At 40.5% G+C, this 20,665-nt stretch overlaps 1 protein-coding gene across 9 annotated transcripts in view; it reads left to right on the forward strand.

Annotated features, from left to right (window-relative positions):
- The first annotated feature begins 155 nt into the window (after positions 1–155).
- Positions 156–20,665, forward strand: part of shank3b (SH3 and multiple ankyrin repeat domains 3b) — a 54,517-nt gene continuing 34,007 nt past the window's right edge. For 3 of the 9 annotated variants that reach the window (XM_079816409.1, XM_079816408.1, XM_079816403.1), the window contains exons 1-9: positions 4,467–5,039; positions 5,249–5,324; positions 8,741–9,016; positions 15,242–15,445; positions 15,553–15,624; positions 16,884–16,992; positions 19,344–19,495; positions 19,620–19,787; positions 19,965–20,081. In XM_079816409.1, the coding sequence (XP_079672535.1) occupies positions 5,020–5,039; positions 5,249–5,324; positions 8,741–9,016; positions 15,242–15,445; positions 15,553–15,624; positions 16,884–16,992; positions 19,344–19,495; positions 19,620–19,787; positions 19,965–20,081 (1,194 nt within the window). In that variant the 5' untranslated portion in view covers positions 4,467–5,019. Of the gene's footprint in view, positions 378–492; positions 1,208–4,466; positions 5,040–5,248; positions 5,325–8,740; positions 9,017–15,241; positions 15,446–15,552; positions 15,625–16,883; positions 16,993–19,343; positions 19,496–19,619; positions 19,788–19,964; positions 20,082–20,665 lie in introns of those variants that run through there. The other 6 variants (XM_079816406.1, XM_079816405.1, XM_079816404.1 and 3 more) reach the window with 6 other exon arrangements.

Consider the following 20,665-nt stretch of genomic DNA (forward strand, 5'->3'; position numbering starts at 1 on the left):
GAGAGACTGTGAGTGAGATTCAGGCCTTGCCCACGCAAAGAAGTGGGAGACTGAACCTCTCTCTGTACTCTCTCTCTCTCATGCACACACACACACAGTCAGTGTATCATGCTTGCACTGTGTGGGCTGAGCTGAGCATTCCTGTCATACAGTAACAGTCTCTCTGCCTCCGCACTCTCTCTCTTTCCCTCTCTCTCCCTCTATTTCTCTCTTTCCCTTTCCCTCTATCTCTCCTCTTTTCTCCCTCTCTTCTCTTTCTCACACACATACGTTCCAAATACACACATTAGCACACTTATATACACTTTCACAGACCAGAGACGGACCCTCGTAGAGGAAGTCGAGATGGTGTGGAATGTGTGCCCTGGTTTTATTAGGTAAGTTTTACGATTTTCCAGCATTTCCTTGGGTGAATTGTGCGCGTGCTAGGGTTGTTTGAATGAATTTAAGTGTGTGTTTGTTGAAAGATAAGATTCATTTGTGTCTTTTCAGGCTCTCTGTGTGTCATATTTTGTCAGCGCACCTCTGTACAGCGGCTCGATGCGGATATTTTCATTGGGCATCACTACAGGGATTACTGAACACTTTTTCCTAACAGGCAAAATGTGGCTGTGTGTGTGTGTGTGTGTGTGTGTGTATGCATGAGGATGTGTGAATGAGTGTTGCGCTCACTCTATATAGGTCTTCCTCAGGCAAAGCCCAATCTCGCTGATTGGAAACTGATTTGCGTTGAGTTGAATTTTGCAGAATACACAGACGTCGCCCAGCCCTCTTACCTCCTTTACCTGTCACTCTCTAACATCCTAATTTCTGTCGTGACTGAGGCCAATCTATTCAGCCCTGACGCCCACACATTAAGCCATCACACTGTCTGTTTCTTCCTCAAATTGCTCTCTCTCTCTCTCCTATTCTCCCCTTCTCGATCTCCCCTCTCTTTAAACATCTGTGCGATGCACGTGCACGAGCGCGCCTTGAGTCTTTTGCACACCCGTCAGGAGATGCAGGAGGATGCTCGCGCCAGATTTATGCTTTGGCCCTTTAAAAGCGGGCAAAGTTTCCTGGTGAACCATTTTTCTGGTTGCCATAGTGATGAGCAAGGACTTGGAGAGGTGCAGTGGTACTGGGATGCAGTGACAGCTCTTAGCATGTGAATTCTCACACTGAGATATGGAGATGCACTGAGACTCTGAACAGAGACGGCGGTGAGGTGAGACGCCCACGCGCGCACGCACATCATTATTGCTCACAGCGCTCTTTGGCTGATCATACTGTCCCTGGATCCCCAAAAGGGGGAGGAAACCATGTGGGGATGAGTGTGTGTGTGAGAGAGAGGGGATTTGTGTGTGTTTGCGTGTGCAACAATGAATGCTGGAGTGTGTGGTTTCTCTATGCAGAAGTTTTGCATTTAGGAGAATTTTTGAAGGGGTTGAATCGCATATGCAAATTGAATCTTAAAACTTCAAATTGCGTTCATTGCTCTGACCTCTTAGGTTGTCAATAAGGTCAGTAACACTTTAGTTTGGGGAAAACGTATTCACTATTAACTACGACTTTTGCCTCATAAACTCCTAATTTACTGCTTATTAATAGTTTTTGTTTAATGTTGAAGTTTAGGTATTGGGTAGGATTAAGGGATGCAGAATAAGGTCATGCAAAATAAGACATTAATATGCGTTTTATAAGTACTCATAAACAGCCAATATCCTAGCAATATGCATGCTAATAAGCAAAAGCGAGAACTGAACCCTAAAGTGTTACCGTAAGGTCTTAGCGGTGTATGAGATTTTTAGGAAATGTGTAGTTGGCATGAAATCTGTTCTTCGGTGTGGTGTGCTATACTTCAAATCTTGCATAATTATTTTTTATGACATAGCATCTGTTTTTATGACGTATAAAGACTGTGACTACATGCAATATTTATACTGTAATATTAAAAACTAATTTAATTATTTGTCTAAGCACAGGACTATTTAAATCAGGTGCGAAACAGCTAAAGGATTCATTAAAAAGTAAAATCGATTAATCACAATTAAAACTGCACTATGTAACTTTTCCGTCCGCTAGAGGTCGCCTATTCAAAACAAAGGCGTAGTTTGATGACGGCAAGTTTGAGCGCAGAATCTTGGGACATGTGGTCTTCACCTCACAGCCGATGGAAAAGAATCGAGATAGGACTCCATGTTCATGGATTATTAACGTTTCTGTAGTGTGAAGCAGAGCAGGAGCGAGTGTTGTGGAGCTGAGCAAGGTCGCTGGAGCGATTGTTAATAAGATGAACGCAACACACGCCTCGCGAGCAGCGGGACTTTTATTATGCCACAGCTAAAGGATTCCGCCACTTCCGCTTTTCCGGTCATGAGTATGAGGTAACGCAGCTCTGTTTATCATATTAGATACATCTGAGTGTGTTGAAAATTATGTTTATGACGTTACTCTGTGCGTTCGCCCGGCGGCTGCTATGACACTTGTTCACACTGCAGTGAGAGTAAAGCCGAGGGAAACGCAGATATGACGCAATTGACAGGCGACTTCCTCACACGTCCCGGTTCCTTGGTTAAAATAGCAATTTCTCACAATTTACAAATAGTTGGAAACATTTGGGATATTGTAAGTACTCAAATGAACAAAATATATAACACTGGCCTAGAGGTTTTTGGATATTTTACTAAGATATTTTTACATAGTGCACCTTTAATCGTGATTTGAGATGAGCATCTTGAGCTTCAATGGAAGAGCATGTGACCGTCTGAGAGTCACATGATCAGTCACAAATTTACTAGTTTGAGTGTGTGTGGCTGACATCAGAAATCAATGCAACCAGTGCAAAATCCTAAAATTGTTGGTTTGAAATTGCAAATTTAATAACTTTTTTATCATTTTCAAATTTCACCGGTGCAGTTTTTTAAATAATCCTTTTAGTGCTGTCAAACGATTAATCACACCCAAAATAAAAGTTCATGTTTACATAATATATCTGTGTGTACTGTGTATAATTATGTATATTCAATACACACACATACATGTATTTAATAAATATTTGCATGCATATATACTGAATATATATTTATATTATTTGTTATATATAAATATTTTATATATACACATTTAAAAAAATTCTTATATATATATACACATGCATGTGTGTATTCAAATATATATTATTATACACAGTACACACACATATATTATGTAAACAGGAACCTTTATTTTGGGTGTGATTAATCGTTTGACAGCACTAAAAGGATTATTTAAAAAACTGCACCGGTGAAATTTGAAAATGATAAAAAAGTTATTAAATTTGCAATTTCAAACCAACAATTTTAGGATTTTGCACTGGTTGCATTGATTTCTGATGTCAGCCACACACACTCAAACTAGTAAATTTGTGACTGATCATGTGACTCTCAGACGGTCACATGCTCTTCCATTGAAGCTCAAGATGCTCATCTCAAATCACGCTTGAAGAACATGATCATCATGTTTGACACAAAGCAGCTCGAGTGCTGCTGTCCTTAACGCAAACGGAGGACAAATCACATGCTAAGACATTCTGAAATTCTCACAAATAAAAGACAAAAGACTGTAAAAAAATGTAAACTAAAAGTCATTTTTAAACAAATTAATACAAGATAATATTTATGTTATTTGTCAAGCTACCCAAAAACAGCCAAATTAATGCATTTAGTGTTTTTCAGAGGGAGATCTTGACTGAAGTTATAAGGCTGCAGACTTCTTAAAATGATCCTTCAAGTTCTTACCCACAGATCCAGGCGTGAAGGTGTGTCTTATGTAACGGAGAAGCAGCACACTCGTGCGATTTCTCCTTGATCTGCTGAAATCAAAAGGAAATGAAATCTATCAGGACTTTTTGCAGCTGTCATCTATCACAACACCTTCATATGCAATTTCAAATATTGATATATTCAGCTTTAAAGAACTGTACGCAAGCGACTACAATATTAGTGCTTCATGCATTTTTGTAATTGTGTTACAGAGGCCCTCCTAGTGTTTGGTGGAAATAGAAACGTTACTGTTCTGTAACCGTGTGTGTGTGTGTGTGTGTGTGTGTGAGATTTGTAGGAAGGAGTGTGGGTGTCGGTAGGATTTATTTCTGTTCCACATTTATGTGTGTGAGGTGAATTTTTGTATCGCCTGAGGAAAGAGCGGAGTTATCAGAGGCGTGCAGCCTTTCCTATACTTCCTGCAAAAACATCCCGAGGAGCCTCGGCCCAAACCAGCCAGGAAGAAGGGCAGGAAGTTTGGGCTGAGATCACGGGAAGTAAATTACAAAGCCAGAAGGGCTTAGGATGAAAACAAGTCCAGTGGAAGTTTTTGGAGAACGTAACCACGTCACTTTAAATAAATGATAGTGGTGCTTTGGATGTGTGTGTGTGTGTGTGTGTGTGTGTTAGTGAGAATATGGGAGTTTCAATGGTCTTGTATTTAAAATCGATGTGATTATGAAGGTTTTATGTTTCTTCATTCAGTCTGGCATTATTTTTGGTGTGACCGCAACATGATTTGATTAATGCATTTTCAAACGCCATGCATAAATAAAATCTCTTATTTATCCAATCAAAGCACATAAAATCCCTTTTATCCACTTCAAATTTTCAGAGGTACTTGAACGGGCTGTATTGAGATGTGCTGATTATAACCAGAATGATGTATTTAAGCGTAGCCTCACCTGTGGTGTTTATAGAGACATTGCTGATTGGTCGAGACACTGGAACCCGTGCTGCTTATTGGTGGAGGTCCACAAACAATGCTTTTGGTTGGTTGAGATGGTTTGAGATGGTCTGGAGACCTTCCTGCTGTAATTTCCTCTTTCCTGCTCGGGAATATTCAGCATCAGGGCTGGGCTTTGAGTGTCCTGAAATCTCAGACTTCTGAGGGAGTACCGGGACATTCGGCCCTGCTATTTTACAAACACAAAGTACACATTGTGGAATACCGGCAGAAAACATTGGAATAAAGACGGAAAGCTCAGAAAAGTTTGATCGTAACAGGAAGCCTCACATGGGAAGTCCAGGTCAAAGGTGAACTCCTCCTTTTTTCCATTGTTATTCTATATTTCTAGCTTGTTAGAGGTGTTTGCTAAAGCAAGTATGAGTATTAGTATTGCTCATACTTACAGTGATTTGAACAAACCCCTAAACCTGAATGCTAACCTTTGGCAAGGAACTTGTCTGTTTTGCGCTATGAATGATAATGTGGATTGTGAGAGGTGTGCTTTTACTTTTCATAGTGATTTACCTGCCAGAATCAATGATAAAAATGCCTACACTGATGGAGGGAACATGCCAGAATATCTTGCCTTATGGGTGGGTACTACTCGAGCCAGTAAGCAATAACCCAGTACACAACCTCTTAACAACTTCCTAGAAACCACTTGAGAACTTCTTAGCATCATGGGAATGGCAACATCTGTCCAATTTCTTTAGAGAATACACATTTGGTTACAACTATTGCTTAAAAGAATCTCTGTGTTATTTCATGTAGGCTAAGTGATTATTAGTGATCGTAGAGCTCGATTTTTCAGCACTTTCACTGAGTTGAATGATAACGTGCCATCTCACATCTACGTTTTTGCTTGTCATATAGTGTAACAATGCTGATGCCGATTATACTTACTCTTTACAGGGATTTTCCATCTCATGTTCTCTGTGACAATGTCTGTTACATAATAGAGGACTTCCCTTCTGTCTCTGTGGACAATAGTCAAGAGTGTCTGAAATGTTTTAGCTTGTGTGTGATTGCATTGGAATGAGTGAGTAGGTGGACGGCTACATGTGGCCGGCTGTGATAATAGTATGGTAAAAGAATGAGTGTGTTATACGGCATTCTCCTCCGTTGATTCTTAGTAGGCCTATGGCTGAGAATGTGCAAGGTATTTAACCCGCTGATGCTTTCAAAATGCATTTTACTTTAAAACAATAATATCCCAATGTTTTCATTTCATCAAAATAGTGTGTTCAGAGACAGTTCTGGCATCTTTCCATTCAGACATTGGTTTCCCTTAGGTTAGCTATTTCTTTGGAAGCCATAACATCCAAGAGATGTTTCATTTTAAGTTTTTTTTAATATATAACCTGTTCACAGAACGTTCTTGGATCCAAACATTTCTGGGAATGTTATCATAGGCTAGTGCTGGGTAAAAAAACTAGATTTTTCTCGATTTGAATGGGTTGTTATTTTTATGAACTGATACCGATTCTTAAAACCCAAGAATCGATCTTTTAGTCGATGCTGTTTTCAGTTGATGAAGGAACAGAGTAGCGCCTCCCATCTAATAAATCGTAATAAGTTGTGTTACTTTTGTTATGTAACAAGTCTAAGATTTCAAATTCTGTTAATTTCATTACGAAATTCAAACAATAAATACAGTTTTGGCGCTCTTTAATATGATGTGACAGATCGCGGAGGGGCACATGAACTGATCATCTCTCCCGATTTACTACTATTACAACACGAAATAAACATGAATTAACATCAGAAAGTATGTTGAAAGATACAGTAAAGCTTACCGAAATCCATATCATGTCTCATGTAATCGCATAATCAGTGTTTCAACCGCGGAAAGATGTCAATATAACTGCTTGTAAACAATGTCACGTGTTAAATTCCCCTCAGAAAAGCCATTCAATGACCTTAGTTATGACAGCTCCCATTTAAATGTTTATATATCAAAAAACGATGTAGAAACATAATTATGTTATTATAAACTTAGTATTATAACTTTATTATTATATAGTAATATAGTAAAATATTGTAATATAGTAACTGACTCCCTGTAGGCTATAATTGAAATCTTTTCCTTGAGAAAATTTGCCATGTGTTGTATCAGATATACACCGATCAGGCATAACATTATAACCACCTTCCTAATATTGTGTTGGTTCCCTTTTTGCTGCCAAAACAGCCCTGACCCGTCGAGGGTGTGCTGTGGTATCTGGCACCAAGATTTTAGCAGCAGATCCTTTATGTCCTGTAAGTTGCAAGGTGGGGCCTCCATGGATCGGACATCCCACAGATGCTCATTTGGATTGAGATCTGGGGAATTTGGAGGCCAAGTCAACACCTCAAACTCGTTGTGCTCCTCAAACCATTCCTGAACCATTTTTGCTTTGTGGCAGGCGCATTATCTGCTGAGAGAGCCACCAGGGAATACCGTTTCCATGAAAGGGTGTACATGGTCTGCAACAATGCTTAGGTAGGTGGTACGTGTCAAAGTAACATCCACATGGATGGCAGGACCCAAGGTTTCTCAGCAGAACATTGCCCAAAGCATCACTGCCTCAGCCGGCTTGCCTTCTTCCCATAGTGCATCCTGTGCCATGTGTTCCCCAGGTAAGCGACACACACACACCCGGCCATCCACGTGATGTAAAAGAAAACGTGATTCATCAGACCAGGCCACCTTCTTCCATTGGTCCGTGGTCCAGTTCTGATGCTCACGTGCCACTGTTGGCGCTTTGGGCGGTGGACAGGGGTCAGCGTGGGCACCCTGACTGATCTGCGGCTATGCCGCCCCATACACAACAAACTGTGATGCACTATGTATTCTGACACCTTCCTATCAGAACCAGCATTAACTTCCTGAGCAATTTGAGCTACAGCAACTCGTCTGTTTGATCAAACCACACGGACCAGCCTTCGCTCCCCACGTGCATCAATGAGCCTTGGCCACCCATAACCCTGTCGCCGGTTCACCACTGCTTCTTCCTTGGTCCACTTTTGATAGACACTGACCACTGCAGACCGGGAACACCCCACAAGAGCTGCAGTTTTGGAGATGCTCTGACCCAGTCGTCTAGCCGTCACAATTTGGCCCTTGTCAAACTCGCTCAAATCCTTACACTTGCCCAGTTTTCCTGCTTCTAACACATCAATTTTGAGGACAAAATGTTCACTTGCTGCCTAATATATCCCACCCACTAACAGGTGCTGTGAGGAAGAGATAATCAGTGTTATTCACTTCACCTGTCATAATGTTATGCCTGATCTCTGTATATCTAAAAAATAATCTGTATCAAATCAAGTCGTGAAATTTGTGTCAATATCCAGCACTATAAAATTCACAATATAAAACAGGACAGACATATAGATAGAATTATGGGAGAGGGTCAAAAGTAATCGCCTATGATGGTTTGGATGCAACACCGCACCCTGAATGATTAAAAAACGACATTTTGAAGTGGATATAGTCATGCTTCAGAGGGTTAAGTATTTGAAATCGGTGTCAAGAGTTGGCCTGTTGCTTGTGATGCTGTAGGAGAGACGGCGGGGAGTGTGTGAGATTTTGCACAGCTGTCTCTAAAGAGGAAGTGGTAGCGCACCAGAACAAGCAAAGTGATGAGTTGCCATGGTAACTTGGGATGCAGGGTTCCCTCAATTTCCATTATTCCCAAGTGAATCTGCTTCACAGTGTCCATGGCAACCACTCACAACCAATGGAGTTCCTCTCTCTCTCTTCTCACTGTCTCTTTCAAACTCTCTCATCCTGTCATTTTATCTTGATTTGTGATTTGTGGCAAAATGTCATCTCCATGCTTACATAAAGACGTCATTACCTGTCACGCTTTTGACATTATTAGCCACAAATGCTTGGGTGTGTGTATTATAAAACAGCTCTGCATACATGCTGTCTATACATATACGTCAATTATCAGATCTTACAAAGTCAACCAGTGCATTAGAATGAGTTTGACTGAAAATGCAGGTGTATGTTGTGTTGTAGGGTTGTGAGGCCGGCGTGTTGAGCAGAACGCACACACACTCACACACACTCACACACACACACACACTCTCCCGGAGCATGCCTATCAGTCCACCTGCCGACGGCAAACATGAGGCTCTCGACCGGCCGCGGCAACAACACGCCCCTACCAACGGTAACCACGGAGATGACAGCATTCGGGCCTCTCCTGGGTCTAAATCTACCTCCGAATCTATGGAGGATCTCCACGGAAGCGCAGCTGTCATCCGCATCGGAATCCCTGATTTGCAGCAAACGGTGAGTACTGTGCCCTCACACACATATGCATATGCAGGCTCACTCTTGTCTTTGAAATGTCTGCACTGCAGCACAGGAGAGTAGAGAGTGGCAGTGATTGGTACAGACCGAGTTGTTGATTCTGCGTGGGAGTAAGGGGTGTGTGACAGAGGCTTTACAGCATGTCGTCTACATGCACGCGTGTTTATGTGCAAGCATCTACAGGCATGTTTGCTGAAAGATGTCGATTGCATGCACAAAAGTGGACTTTTCAACCCTAGTTTATTTCCTGAATAAATTTGCACTTTTCAATTATGTTATAATATGGAACATGTTTACATAATCCTGCCAAACACATAATTCACCGAATACACCAGGGCTCCAGACTAACACTTGAGAGAAGTAGCACCGGTGCCACTAAGTTCTACAGATGGTGGCATGTAAAGGTAATGTAATCATAAAATTACTGTTTTGCATTAATAAGTGCAGTAACTAAAATGTGTTTATTTCTTATAAATGCAAATTTGACAGTAAAGACTGAGCGGAGATGCAGATCAAATTAACTTGATCTCATCAACAGTAACATGTAAAAACATTAAAAATAACATCTAAATTGAATAACATTTAGAGCTTTGAAGTGCTGGGAAAAGTGTGTGAACTGAAGCACTTGAAAGTCAAGTGCTTGAATTTCACTTTTGAAAGGTTGTACGAACCCTGAAATGAATAATTTAAAACATTTGACTATTTCTGCCTCAATACCATGGTTACAGTAAGCGTCACTACATTAAATCCACGGTGAATGTTGGTGATTTGTGGATTGAAAAGCCTTCTATACTTGTTCGTTGTTCGTTCATGGCACAGTGTTTTCGTCTGGTTTCTACATCAGCGCTGTTTAATGTAATATCTACGATTTATAACCAATATTAGGGAGTAACTAGTTACATGATGTAACTGTGTTACGTAATTTAATTACAAAATAAATGTAACTGTATCCGTTGTGTAATTATGAAAATGTTAACAATTACAAGGAGTTGATCTGAATATTTTCTGTAAAAAGATAGGATATGTTGAATAATATGAATTTGTTGCTTTGCCTGTTTTTGATGTGCACGATGCCTCCTGCACTTTAAAGGCTGTTAAGTAAAGCGATGCTATTCCGATGCTTTTGATTGGCTCTCGTTTGAATTTTTTACACCAATCCACATTGCCGCTGAAAGCTTTCGCTACAACCTGTCTGAGAATTGCCATTTACATTTATGCTTTTATCCAGCAGCCATATCACCCTGTAGCCCAAGACTGGTTTCCCACTGAAGCTAAGCAGGGCTGAGCCTGGTCAGTACCTGGATGGGAGACCAAATGGGAAAACTAGGTTGCTGCTGGTAGAGGTGTTAGTGAGGCCAGCAGGGGGTGCTCACCCTGTGGTCTGTGTGGGTCCTAATGCCCCAGTATAGTGATGGGGACACTATACTGTAACAAGCACCGTCCTTCAGATGAGACGTTAAACTGAGGTCCTGACTCTCTGTGGTCATTCAAAATCCCAGGATGTCCTTCGATAAAAGAGTAGGGGTGTAACCCCGGCATCCTGGCCAAATTTGTCAATTAGCCCCTCTCCATCACGGCCTCCTAATCATCCCCATATATATGATTGGCTTCATCACTCGGTCTCCTCTCCACCAATCAGCTGGTGTGTGGTGGGCGTTCTGGCGCAATATGGCTGCCGTCGCGTCATCCAGGTGGATGCTGCACATTGGTGGTGGTTGAGGAGATTCCCCCCTTCTAAGCGCTATATAAATGTAACAAATTATTAATTATTTGTTTGCCCGCTATTAAAATTAAATTATTATAATCTTAATTCATGTGATGAAGGATTTTGAACGTCTGACAGTAATCAGACTTAACTACTGTTAAGTCGAAAACATTCGTAAGAAATTTAGAAAAGCAATCAAAATGTATCAGTATATTACTTTAATTAAGTAATTAAAATAGTTACCCTACTTAGTGAAGTTATTAAACGTAATTTCGGGAGGAGTACGCCCATCTAATCTTCCAATTAATACCAAGGTAATAAACCAGCAGTTTACCTCTTCCCGTTGTTAGTCCTTGCAGCATCCCTCCTCCTCCCCAGCTCCTCCTTTTTTGTACAATTTTGCCTGTTATAGGGGGGCAATCGGAGCTCGGGTATAATATCCTCTCCGAGCCACTCAATAGCAGACAGCAAGCCAAATCTGTTTACCACTTTCACTAAGATTATATGGGCACACAAACTCGTGAATTGCATTTCACATAGGGTAACTTGTAATCTGGAAATTACATTTCCAGAGTAACCTTCCCACGAGTAAACGTTTCTGAGCTTGCACTGCGCTGTCTAATATTGGTCCGAGCTGATCAGCGCTGCGCATCTCAAATGAAAAGCGCGGTTTCGTCTACTTTGCCGTTTTATGTTTTTCATATGAAAAAGAAATGGCAGTTCTTATCAGTTAGGCAACGTGGTGGTTGCACCAGTACGACCTCTAACTAAATTTACTCGCACCGGCAAGAAAAAAGGTCACCGTTTGGAGTCCTGTACACACATAATACCTTGTTTCTCCTTCCAGTGTAACTCCCTGCTTTTTTCAGTCAATAGTTATGTCCGACGGGGGTACTTTGGAGTTGAGTTTTGTATTTTGTACAGCTATCACCCTGTAGCCCAAGACTGGTTGCCCACTGAAGCTAAGCAGGGTTGAGCCTGGTCAGTTCCTGGATGGGAGACCTCCAGGGAAAACTAGGTTGCTGCTGGAAGAGGTGTTTGTGAGACTCTGTGTGGGTTCTAACACCCCAGTATAGTGATGGGGACACTTTACTGTCAAAAAGCACCGTCCTTCAGATGAGACGTTAAACCAAAGTCCTGACTTCTGTGTTTAACTCCACTTTTAGACATATGCCCTATCCCTAATGGCACCCTAAACACTCACGGTCTTCCTGTGAGTCTGCACTTTTATGATGTTACACCTCTTTGACTGTCGGGAAGAAGTCTGCTGTGAAGCTCGCTTCAGTGCGGGCTCGGCAAAAGTGCGCATCGAGGGCACATATCGACCGCAAAGGGGGGAATCGCGAGCACCCTTCTGAAGCCTAAAATGACAAATGGGACACCCTACCCAAAGTCTTGTGGACTTAAAGGGATAGTACACCCAAAAAATGAAAATTTACTCACCCTTTTTAAGACATTCTAGGTGTATATGACTTTCTTCTTTCAGACGAATGCAATTGGAGATATATTAAATAATGTCCTGGCTCTTCCAAGCTTTATAATGCCAGTGAATAGAGGATTTGATGTTTGAAGCTTAAAAAAGTGCATCCATCCATCATAAAAGTAATCCACACGGCTCTAAAAAGTGGTGGGTTTGTTAGGGAAAAATATCCATATTTAAAACTTTAAAACTAAAATAACTAGCTTCCGGCAGACGACCTATGCCAAAAGAGTAACCCGTGATGCGATATGGGAGTAGCATCAGCTTTGACCCCTCTTGTGGTTCAAGCAAACTGGGCTGGACAACAAACTCAAGCTCCTCTTCTCTTATATCAAAATCCTCCAACATTTCTCTTTAAAAATACTCATTTTAGACTTCTAATTCGTGACCGGTGTTTTGTTTTGCTCTATCCTCTGTGCTTTGTCAATATGTCACACGTCAGGTCAAGCGTTACTCTTTCGCCGTAAATCGATGGGTACGTCCGTCTGTTGGAGGCTAGATATTTTAGTTTTTTAAAGTTTTAAATATGGATATTTTTCTCACACAAACACATTGGCTTCGCTTCAGAAGGCCTTTATTAACCCCCTGGAGCCGTGTGGATATCTTTTATGATGGATGCACTTTTTTGGGCTTCAAAATCAAATCCTCTATTCACTGCCATTAGAAAGCTTGGAAGCCAGGACATTATTTAATATATCTATCTCTGATTGTATTCGTCTGAAAGAAGAAAGTCATATACCTAGGATGGCTTGAGGGTGAGAAAATCATGGGGTAATTTTCATTTTTTTGGTGAACTAACCCTTTTAACGGACATGCACACGCTGCAGCCATTGTAAGTCCACAAGACCAAAAGTGGGACAGGGCCATATTGCAAACTTTCCTAAGCACTTCCCCTCGAGGGAAGCCCTTCGCCATTTTGAAGTGCATTCAACATCACATGGACGAGGGAAGTTTATTAGGACAGACCCTCGACCCCTCGATTTTGACCGAGGGAGTGAGTCTCCTCAACATGTACACTTCAGGCAGATCCATAGACCACAATGCACCATGATTGTGACGTCACAGCAGATCGCGCATAATTTACCCCCACCCCACACAACTCTAGTGTATGATATTGGAGTTATTTTGACTTTCAACAGCATAATACTTGTAGCTACCTTAGGCTGACTGTTATAGTTCATTGTAATGTTATCATTTTCGTTTGTGTAATTTTGTATATTTTCTCCAACAGCCCAAGCATGCATACAGGCCTATAAGATGGTGTGTAAAACAAATACATAAGGAAAAAAACTGTAATAAATCAGCTCCATAGCAGATTCCAAGTGATCAAGGGCTTAATGCCTTCAATTTAAACACATTGCAAGGGTTCCACAAGTATAGTAGGCACTCGTGCAACGTAAACAATACAGCCAGTGAACGAGACAGAAGGAAGTTAGAGAGGGAAAGGCATAAACAATTGGACTTAAACGCAGCCTCTCTGTGGTCATTAAAAATCCCAGGATGTCCTTCGAAAAAGAGTAGGGGTGTAACCCCGGCATCCTGGCCAAATTTGCCCATTGGCCTCTGTCCATCATGGCCTCCTAATCATCCCATATACTGATTGACTTCATCACTAGCTACGTTTACATGGACACTTTTTGCTTCAATCTCAATTCATTAATTCCAATTGAAGAATCCAATCCAATAAATTGATCACGTTGATGTGCGCGTTTATATGTCACAAGCTTCGGATCGGATTTAATCTTTTGACATGCGAACACTGCACACATATACAGAGTTTCCTGCTGTTGTTGCATACTAACCATCCTCCTTTTCTGTGTTTTAAAAAGTAGACTTAATATTAATCTATTTAGGGTCCTAATTAGGAGACGACCAGCACATGAAGCGTTGAGTCGTGCTGCTTGTATTTATCAAGCCCCATCTCGTGCCCAAAACAAGGACTGGTGGGACATTGTGCTGCTGCACTTCACATAGGATGAGTGGAAAGAGAATTTCAGATTGACAGGACACTCATTTATGACACTTTATTCAACCGGAAGAAGTTCAGCGCGTCATTATGCTATTTCTATGTCATTGCACATGCGCAGTCCTTTACGTTTTGGTTTTCAATCCGATCCAAGTGTTTACATCTCCTCTTGATGGGATTACAAAAGGAATAACCCACCCCTTACAATCAAAATTAAATGAATTAGATTTGGCCAATTCATTCCGATTGACATGGTTACATGCAACTTTTTATTTTGATTGTGCTACTAGTCCGATTATTAGGGTCCATGTAAACGCAGCTACGGTCTCCTGCACCAAAAAGGTGCTGTGTGGTGGGTGTTCTGGTGCAATACGGCTGTCGTCGCATAATTTAGGTGGATGCTGCACATTGGTGGTGGTTGAGGAGATTCCCACATTCCATATGAAAAGAGCTTTGAGTGCCGAGAAAATAGCTATATAAATGTAACAAATTATTATTAACATTATTATGGTCAGAAAGTGTCTATTCTTGGTCCTATGCTTTTCACATTGTAGAAACCTGCGAACGGAAAACATTAAATGCTGTTATATTTGCATTGCAAATGTCACGAACACCATTTTCTTTGGCTTTCGGCTTATTTAAGTAAAGCACATCCGTATTGATGGACGACATGAAAATGTTTGTGATCAAATAGCACATTGATCTCTTAAAAGTTCTTATGTGAAGTCTAAAGCCTGGTGCATTTGGTGGAAATACCTAATGGATAGACAAACATATTTTTTTTTTCATTAACTATTTGCTGTAGTGAAAATTATAGAGTAAATTGCTCATGAATAGTTCAACCAATCTGGTCAAGTCTTTCGAGTCTTTAAGCCTTGGTGCTCATATGGTTAATGCAGGTTCGAGTCCAACCTGCAACAAATCCTGATAAATATCACCGTTTCTGATTTTCTGTTAATCTGTATAATTAAGTATGCTAAAGTCTCAAAATTAAAGCAAAAATACTTCTTGTTCATGTAGGGATTTGTAACACGCGTGTATGTTTGTTTCCAGAAATGCCTGCGATTGGACCTTGAGGCTCCAGTGTGGGTTTGTAAGCAGCGAGTTCTGGTCACTCTGACACAAAGCCTGACCGATGTGCTTAACTATGGCCTCTACCTCCCTGCCTTTAATGGGCGCGCCGGAAAGTTCCTCGATGAGGAGAGATTGCTCAGGGAGTATCCTCTCCCTACGATCACACCTGTTCCGTACCTAGAGGTGCACATACCCCCCCCCCCCTTCTGCATCCCACAATGCTTTAGGTCTCTCACTTATGATATTATTGGCACTATCATTTACCTGTCAATTCATTTGTGTGACTTCAGTTCCGTTACAAGAGGCGTGTTTACACTCAGAGCCATGTAGATGACAAGCAACTGGCCAAACTACATACCAAGGTAACGTCTAACATTCATGTACACTACCGTTAAAATGTTTGTGGTTGGTAATAATACTTTTATTCAGCGAGGATGCATTCAATTTGTCAAAAGTAACAGTAAAGACATTGTTACAAACATTCTCCATTTCAAATAAATGCTGTTCTTTTTAGCCTTCTAATCAAAGAATCCTGAAAAGAATATTTCACGGTTTACACAAAAATAGGAAGCAGCAATGTTTTCAACATTGATAAACCTGCTTTCAAACTTAAAATAATAAACAATAATATTTTACAATAATAAAATGTTTCTTGAGCAGCAAATCAGCATATTAGAATGATTTCTGAAGGATCATGTGTCACTGAAGACTGGAGTAATGATGCTTTGATCACAGGAAATAAATTACATATAATACAAAATAACGGTTTCATGGTATTACCGTTTTTACTGTATTTTTCATCAAATAAATGCAGCCTTTGTTTGCATAAGAGACTTCTTTCAAAAAACGTTTTTTTTTAAAAAATCTTACCAACCCCAAACTTTTGAACGGTAGTGTATATTTATACTGTTGTTCTAAAAAACAGACACTTTTACATTAGAAATCTTTGTTATCTGGAACAAGCTGTCTTGTTTTTGGTCCTGAGAAAAATAGCATGCGTCTCTGTGACAGCTCTAGACTCTAAAAACACCAAATAGAGTCCATGTTTCTTCTTTTTTTAGCCAAATCAAAAAACCTAGCTAGGAACACTCTTTGTTTCTAAATCATTTTGTGGATTCAAGTTTGCTGGTATTGATATTGAGTCTTTAGAGGATGGGTTTGGGAGAGAGGGCATGTGGTTCAAGTTAGCAAAAATGGCAGAAGTTAGCAAAATAATTTGAACTGCCTACAGCACCTTAACCTACAGTTTGGCTGTATACATTTTTTGTAAAGTCCACTTTTGTCAAAAAGCAAAAACTTAATTTAGTTTTACATGATTCGTTTTTCTGACAAGAAATGTACAGACTACTTTCATTGTGCTACTATATCTTTAAGACATATGGTATATGTTAATAAGCTCTCTCTGATTGGCTAACCTCTTTGCATTTGTAATGAGCAACTTTCATTCATTTTTATTTTTGCATCTTACTTCTTAGTAATGCTTAAGGCAGCTTTGCATTGTGAATGTAGTGTGTTGATCCATTGTATTTCCTTCGATATACCATTAAAAAAAACTTGCTTTCCATTACTCAAAACATTGTTGACTGGTTAGTAATCTGAGACTATTTTCCATTGTTGCCAGGCCAATTTAAAGAAGTTTATGGAGTATGTACAACAGAGGTGTGTGGAGAAGGTCTGCAGGTTCCTGGAGAAAGGGCTGGACCCCAATTTTCATGATTCTGAGAGCGGAGGTGATTTTATTATATTCTTAAAATAAATGCTCCATGTGGGTCAGAGCTGTTGAACTGTGATGCTTATATGGGCAGTGCAAGTCCGTGTATATTTCACATCACTTCCCAAACCTGCTTTCAAACTTGGTACAATGCATCTAAAAATGTGCCGTTTCGAACATTGGAGAGGTGCCATTTGAGAGTCTTGGCAGGAATGAGACTAAACAATAGTTAAAATTTTGGTCTGTTCTGCACATAAAGCTATTGCATGACTTCAGAAGCATATAACCTCCTTTTATTATATTTTTAGGGCGCTTTTGGTCCTCAACTCTTTCCCCGCCAGCGTTTATTTATTTATTTTTATTAATTTTTTTAAGTTGCCAGCCATCACCAGCATTTTTTGATAATTTTCACAAAACTTGCATGGCTCCCAGAATATTTTGTTGCATGAATATCTGAACATGCAAAATATCAAAAGAGGACAGCGCCTCTGCTCATTTTATTCTAGCTTCATGCATTCTTTTTTCTTTATCAACACTTGAATGTGGGCAAGTTTCATAAAAAAAAGCTAAATTTCTATCAAAAAGCAAATAAAATCGTTTTTTTGTTTAAAAGACTACAACGTGCATAAGCAATGCTTTTATCGCTTGTTTCTACTTTTTCATCTGTGTTTTGATCCGGAGATTCTCTACTCTTTCAGAAGATGCGTAATAGTTCCTCCGGTCCCGACAAAACAAAACACGCGGAGCATGAATGTCCGAATCCCAACACACAAAACTGAAACCCAAACTAGACCGAAGTGCTGGGATCCGAACACCACGCCCGCACACAAAACACAAGGACAGAAGAGCACGCAGCTCGAGCATGCTCAAAGCTGCGCGCTCACACAAGACAAGACAAATACAGGAGTGTCAGGGCTCTGTCACAAACCAAGAGTAAACTAGACCGAAGTGACAGAACCCTGACAAGTACAATGTAAAAACATGTATGTACACAATAAGTGCATTGTATCAAATGATTTATTAAAATGTTATTACATTGTAGTTAAGGCCACCTAATATAAAGTGGGTCCGTCTCCCCTACCGTATAACAGTGAAAACACGAATAGCCTGAAAAATCCGGTCAATGGCGGGGAAAGAGTTAAATCGAGCTTATAGACATACATTTGCAAGAAAAAGTATGTGAACCGCTTGCAGAATCCGTGAAAATGTGAATAATTTAACACAAAATAAGAGATATCATACAAAATGTGTTATTTTTTGAACACATTTCAATATGAATAAGATATTTTACATTAAAATATTTATAGTCCACAAGACTAAAACTAAGACTATAACTAAAAAAGGTTGAAACATTCACTGATGCTCCAGAAGGAAACACGACGCATTAAGATCTGGGGGTGAAAACTTTTGAAGAGGATGAATATGTCCAATTTTCTCTTATTTTGTTTAAATATACATTTTTTTCATTTAGTGCTGCCCTTCAGAAGCAACAGAAGATACTTGCATGTTTCCCGGAAGACAAATGAAGTCAAATTTACCTTGATCTTCAAATTCAATAAGTTCTTAAGGCTCTTAATGCGTCGTGTTTCCTTCTGGAGCATCGGTGAATGTTTCAAACTTTTTTAGTAGTTGTGTTTGAGTCCCTCAGTAGTCCTCAGTGTAAAAAGATGGATCTCAAAACCACACAGTCCCTGCTGGAGAGGGTTCAAATGTGCAAAAGATGCTGGAAAACTGAAGAATGTGCAGGACCTGGAGGATTTTTCTGAAGAACATTGGGGAGTTTAACTGCTCAGGACAAACAAGAGACTCATGAACAACCATCACAAAACACAAAAACAGCCGTGGATCATCCAGGGAACGACACACAGTATTAAAAATCAATGGTTCATAAACTTTTTTTTGTCTTGTGGACTATATGTAAACATCTTTTATGTTAAATATCTTATTCAGGACAGCACTAAATAAAATAAAAACATGCATTTTTTATGATCTCTCAATTTGTTAAAATGATTCACATTTTCACAGATTCTGCAAACGGTTCACATACTTTTTCTTGCAATATGTATTTCATTTTATGGAAAAGAGCAACTTGGACTTTCTGCCAAACATCTCATTTTGGGTTTCATAGAATTGACACAATAATACAGGGTTGGAACAAATCATGGCAAAATGTTCATTTGGGGTGAAGGATGGGTGAACTATTCCTTTAAAGTTTGCCTTGATTATCATTTAGGCCACTTTAAACGAATGCAAATGAAGAACGACGCTAATCAGCCAAGGATATTCGACAAAATTAACTAATTATATATTCGCCGAAATGGATTTGACATTTAGCATTTTTAATCATCTCCGCATGTGTGATGTTTCCAGAATCTCCTCTCACTCTCGTGGCCCAGCTGGACACTTGTGCTGATCTGATTAAGGTGTTGAGGAGCGGAGGAGCCCATCTGGACTTCAGAACCAGAGACGGCCTGACGGCGCTGCACAAAGCGATCCAAACGCACAACCATGTAGCATTGACTGTGAGTTGATGCACTTTCCCTCCCACACGCACAATCCAAAGAAAGACTCATCCTTATACAACTCATCGCAAGCTGTTGGGAGTCTGTGCACATATGTCCGTCATATTTCATGTGCTATCCGCAGACATTGTTGGATCTGGGGGCGTCTCCAGACTATAAGGACAGTCGTGGGCTCACCCCCCTCTATCATAGTGCCATGGTCGGGGGAGATCCGTACTGCTGCGAGCTGCTGCTGTACGATCACGCCCAGCTGGGCTACAGCGATGAGAACGGCTGGCAGGAGATCCATCAGGTAACACGCTTCCTGTCTAATGCTCGGCGCTCTCTCATTAAACGCAAAGAGACAATCTCCTGTAGCACAAAGTTTCATTCTCCAGCGAGACTAAATATATCATTTTTATTGTTTGCTACAACTGCAGCAGTGGGTGATCGGAGCATGTGTGTGTGTGTGTGTGTTTTTGTACATTAGGCTTGTCGTCATGGAAACGTGCAGCACCTTGAGCACCTGTTATTTTATGGAGCGGAGATGAGCTCTCAGAATGCCTCAGGAAACACAGCACTACACCTGTGTGCCCTCTACAACCAGGTACACACACCCTCAAATACTCACACAGGTTCTTCATTCCCAACGCCATCAGCTATGTTTTCTCAAATTATTGGGTATGTCTGTGCATACTATTTTTAAATTATGCTCATTTACAGGTTCATAATTGTGTTTATGGGGTCTACTAGAACAGGGGTTTTCAAACTGGGGTCCTCCAGAAGATTCTAAGGGGTCCCCAGAAAATTTCAGAGAATAAAAAGACAAAGTAAAAATGGATAAAGTCTACCGAACATTCTAACGGTTTCAGGTCTAAATGTTTCTCTCCTTTCTTGCTGTATACATACTTTCCAGAATTGTATATTGTAACACAGTTCGTAGTTATGGGAAGAAGGAGGCGTGAACCGGCGAACCTTTAAAAGTCGTCACTCCTCCTTTTATGCTCCCGTCACTCATCCGTGAGAGATCCAAGACTGATGTAACGCGAAGCTGACGCTCATCATCCAATCACTCACCGGCCTCGCACCGCTCTCTCACGGCTCTCGCTCGCCATGCTCGTCACATATAAGTTTGCTTTGTATCTTTCTAGTGAGTTTTTATCACTATAGTCCCCTTAATCTCACTCACTG

The sequence above is a fragment of the Gobio gobio genome (genome assembly GCF_949357685.1).
Source record: "Gobio gobio genome assembly, chromosome: 5".
Classification (NCBI taxonomy): domain Eukaryota; kingdom Metazoa; phylum Chordata; class Actinopteri; order Cypriniformes; family Gobionidae; genus Gobio; species Gobio gobio.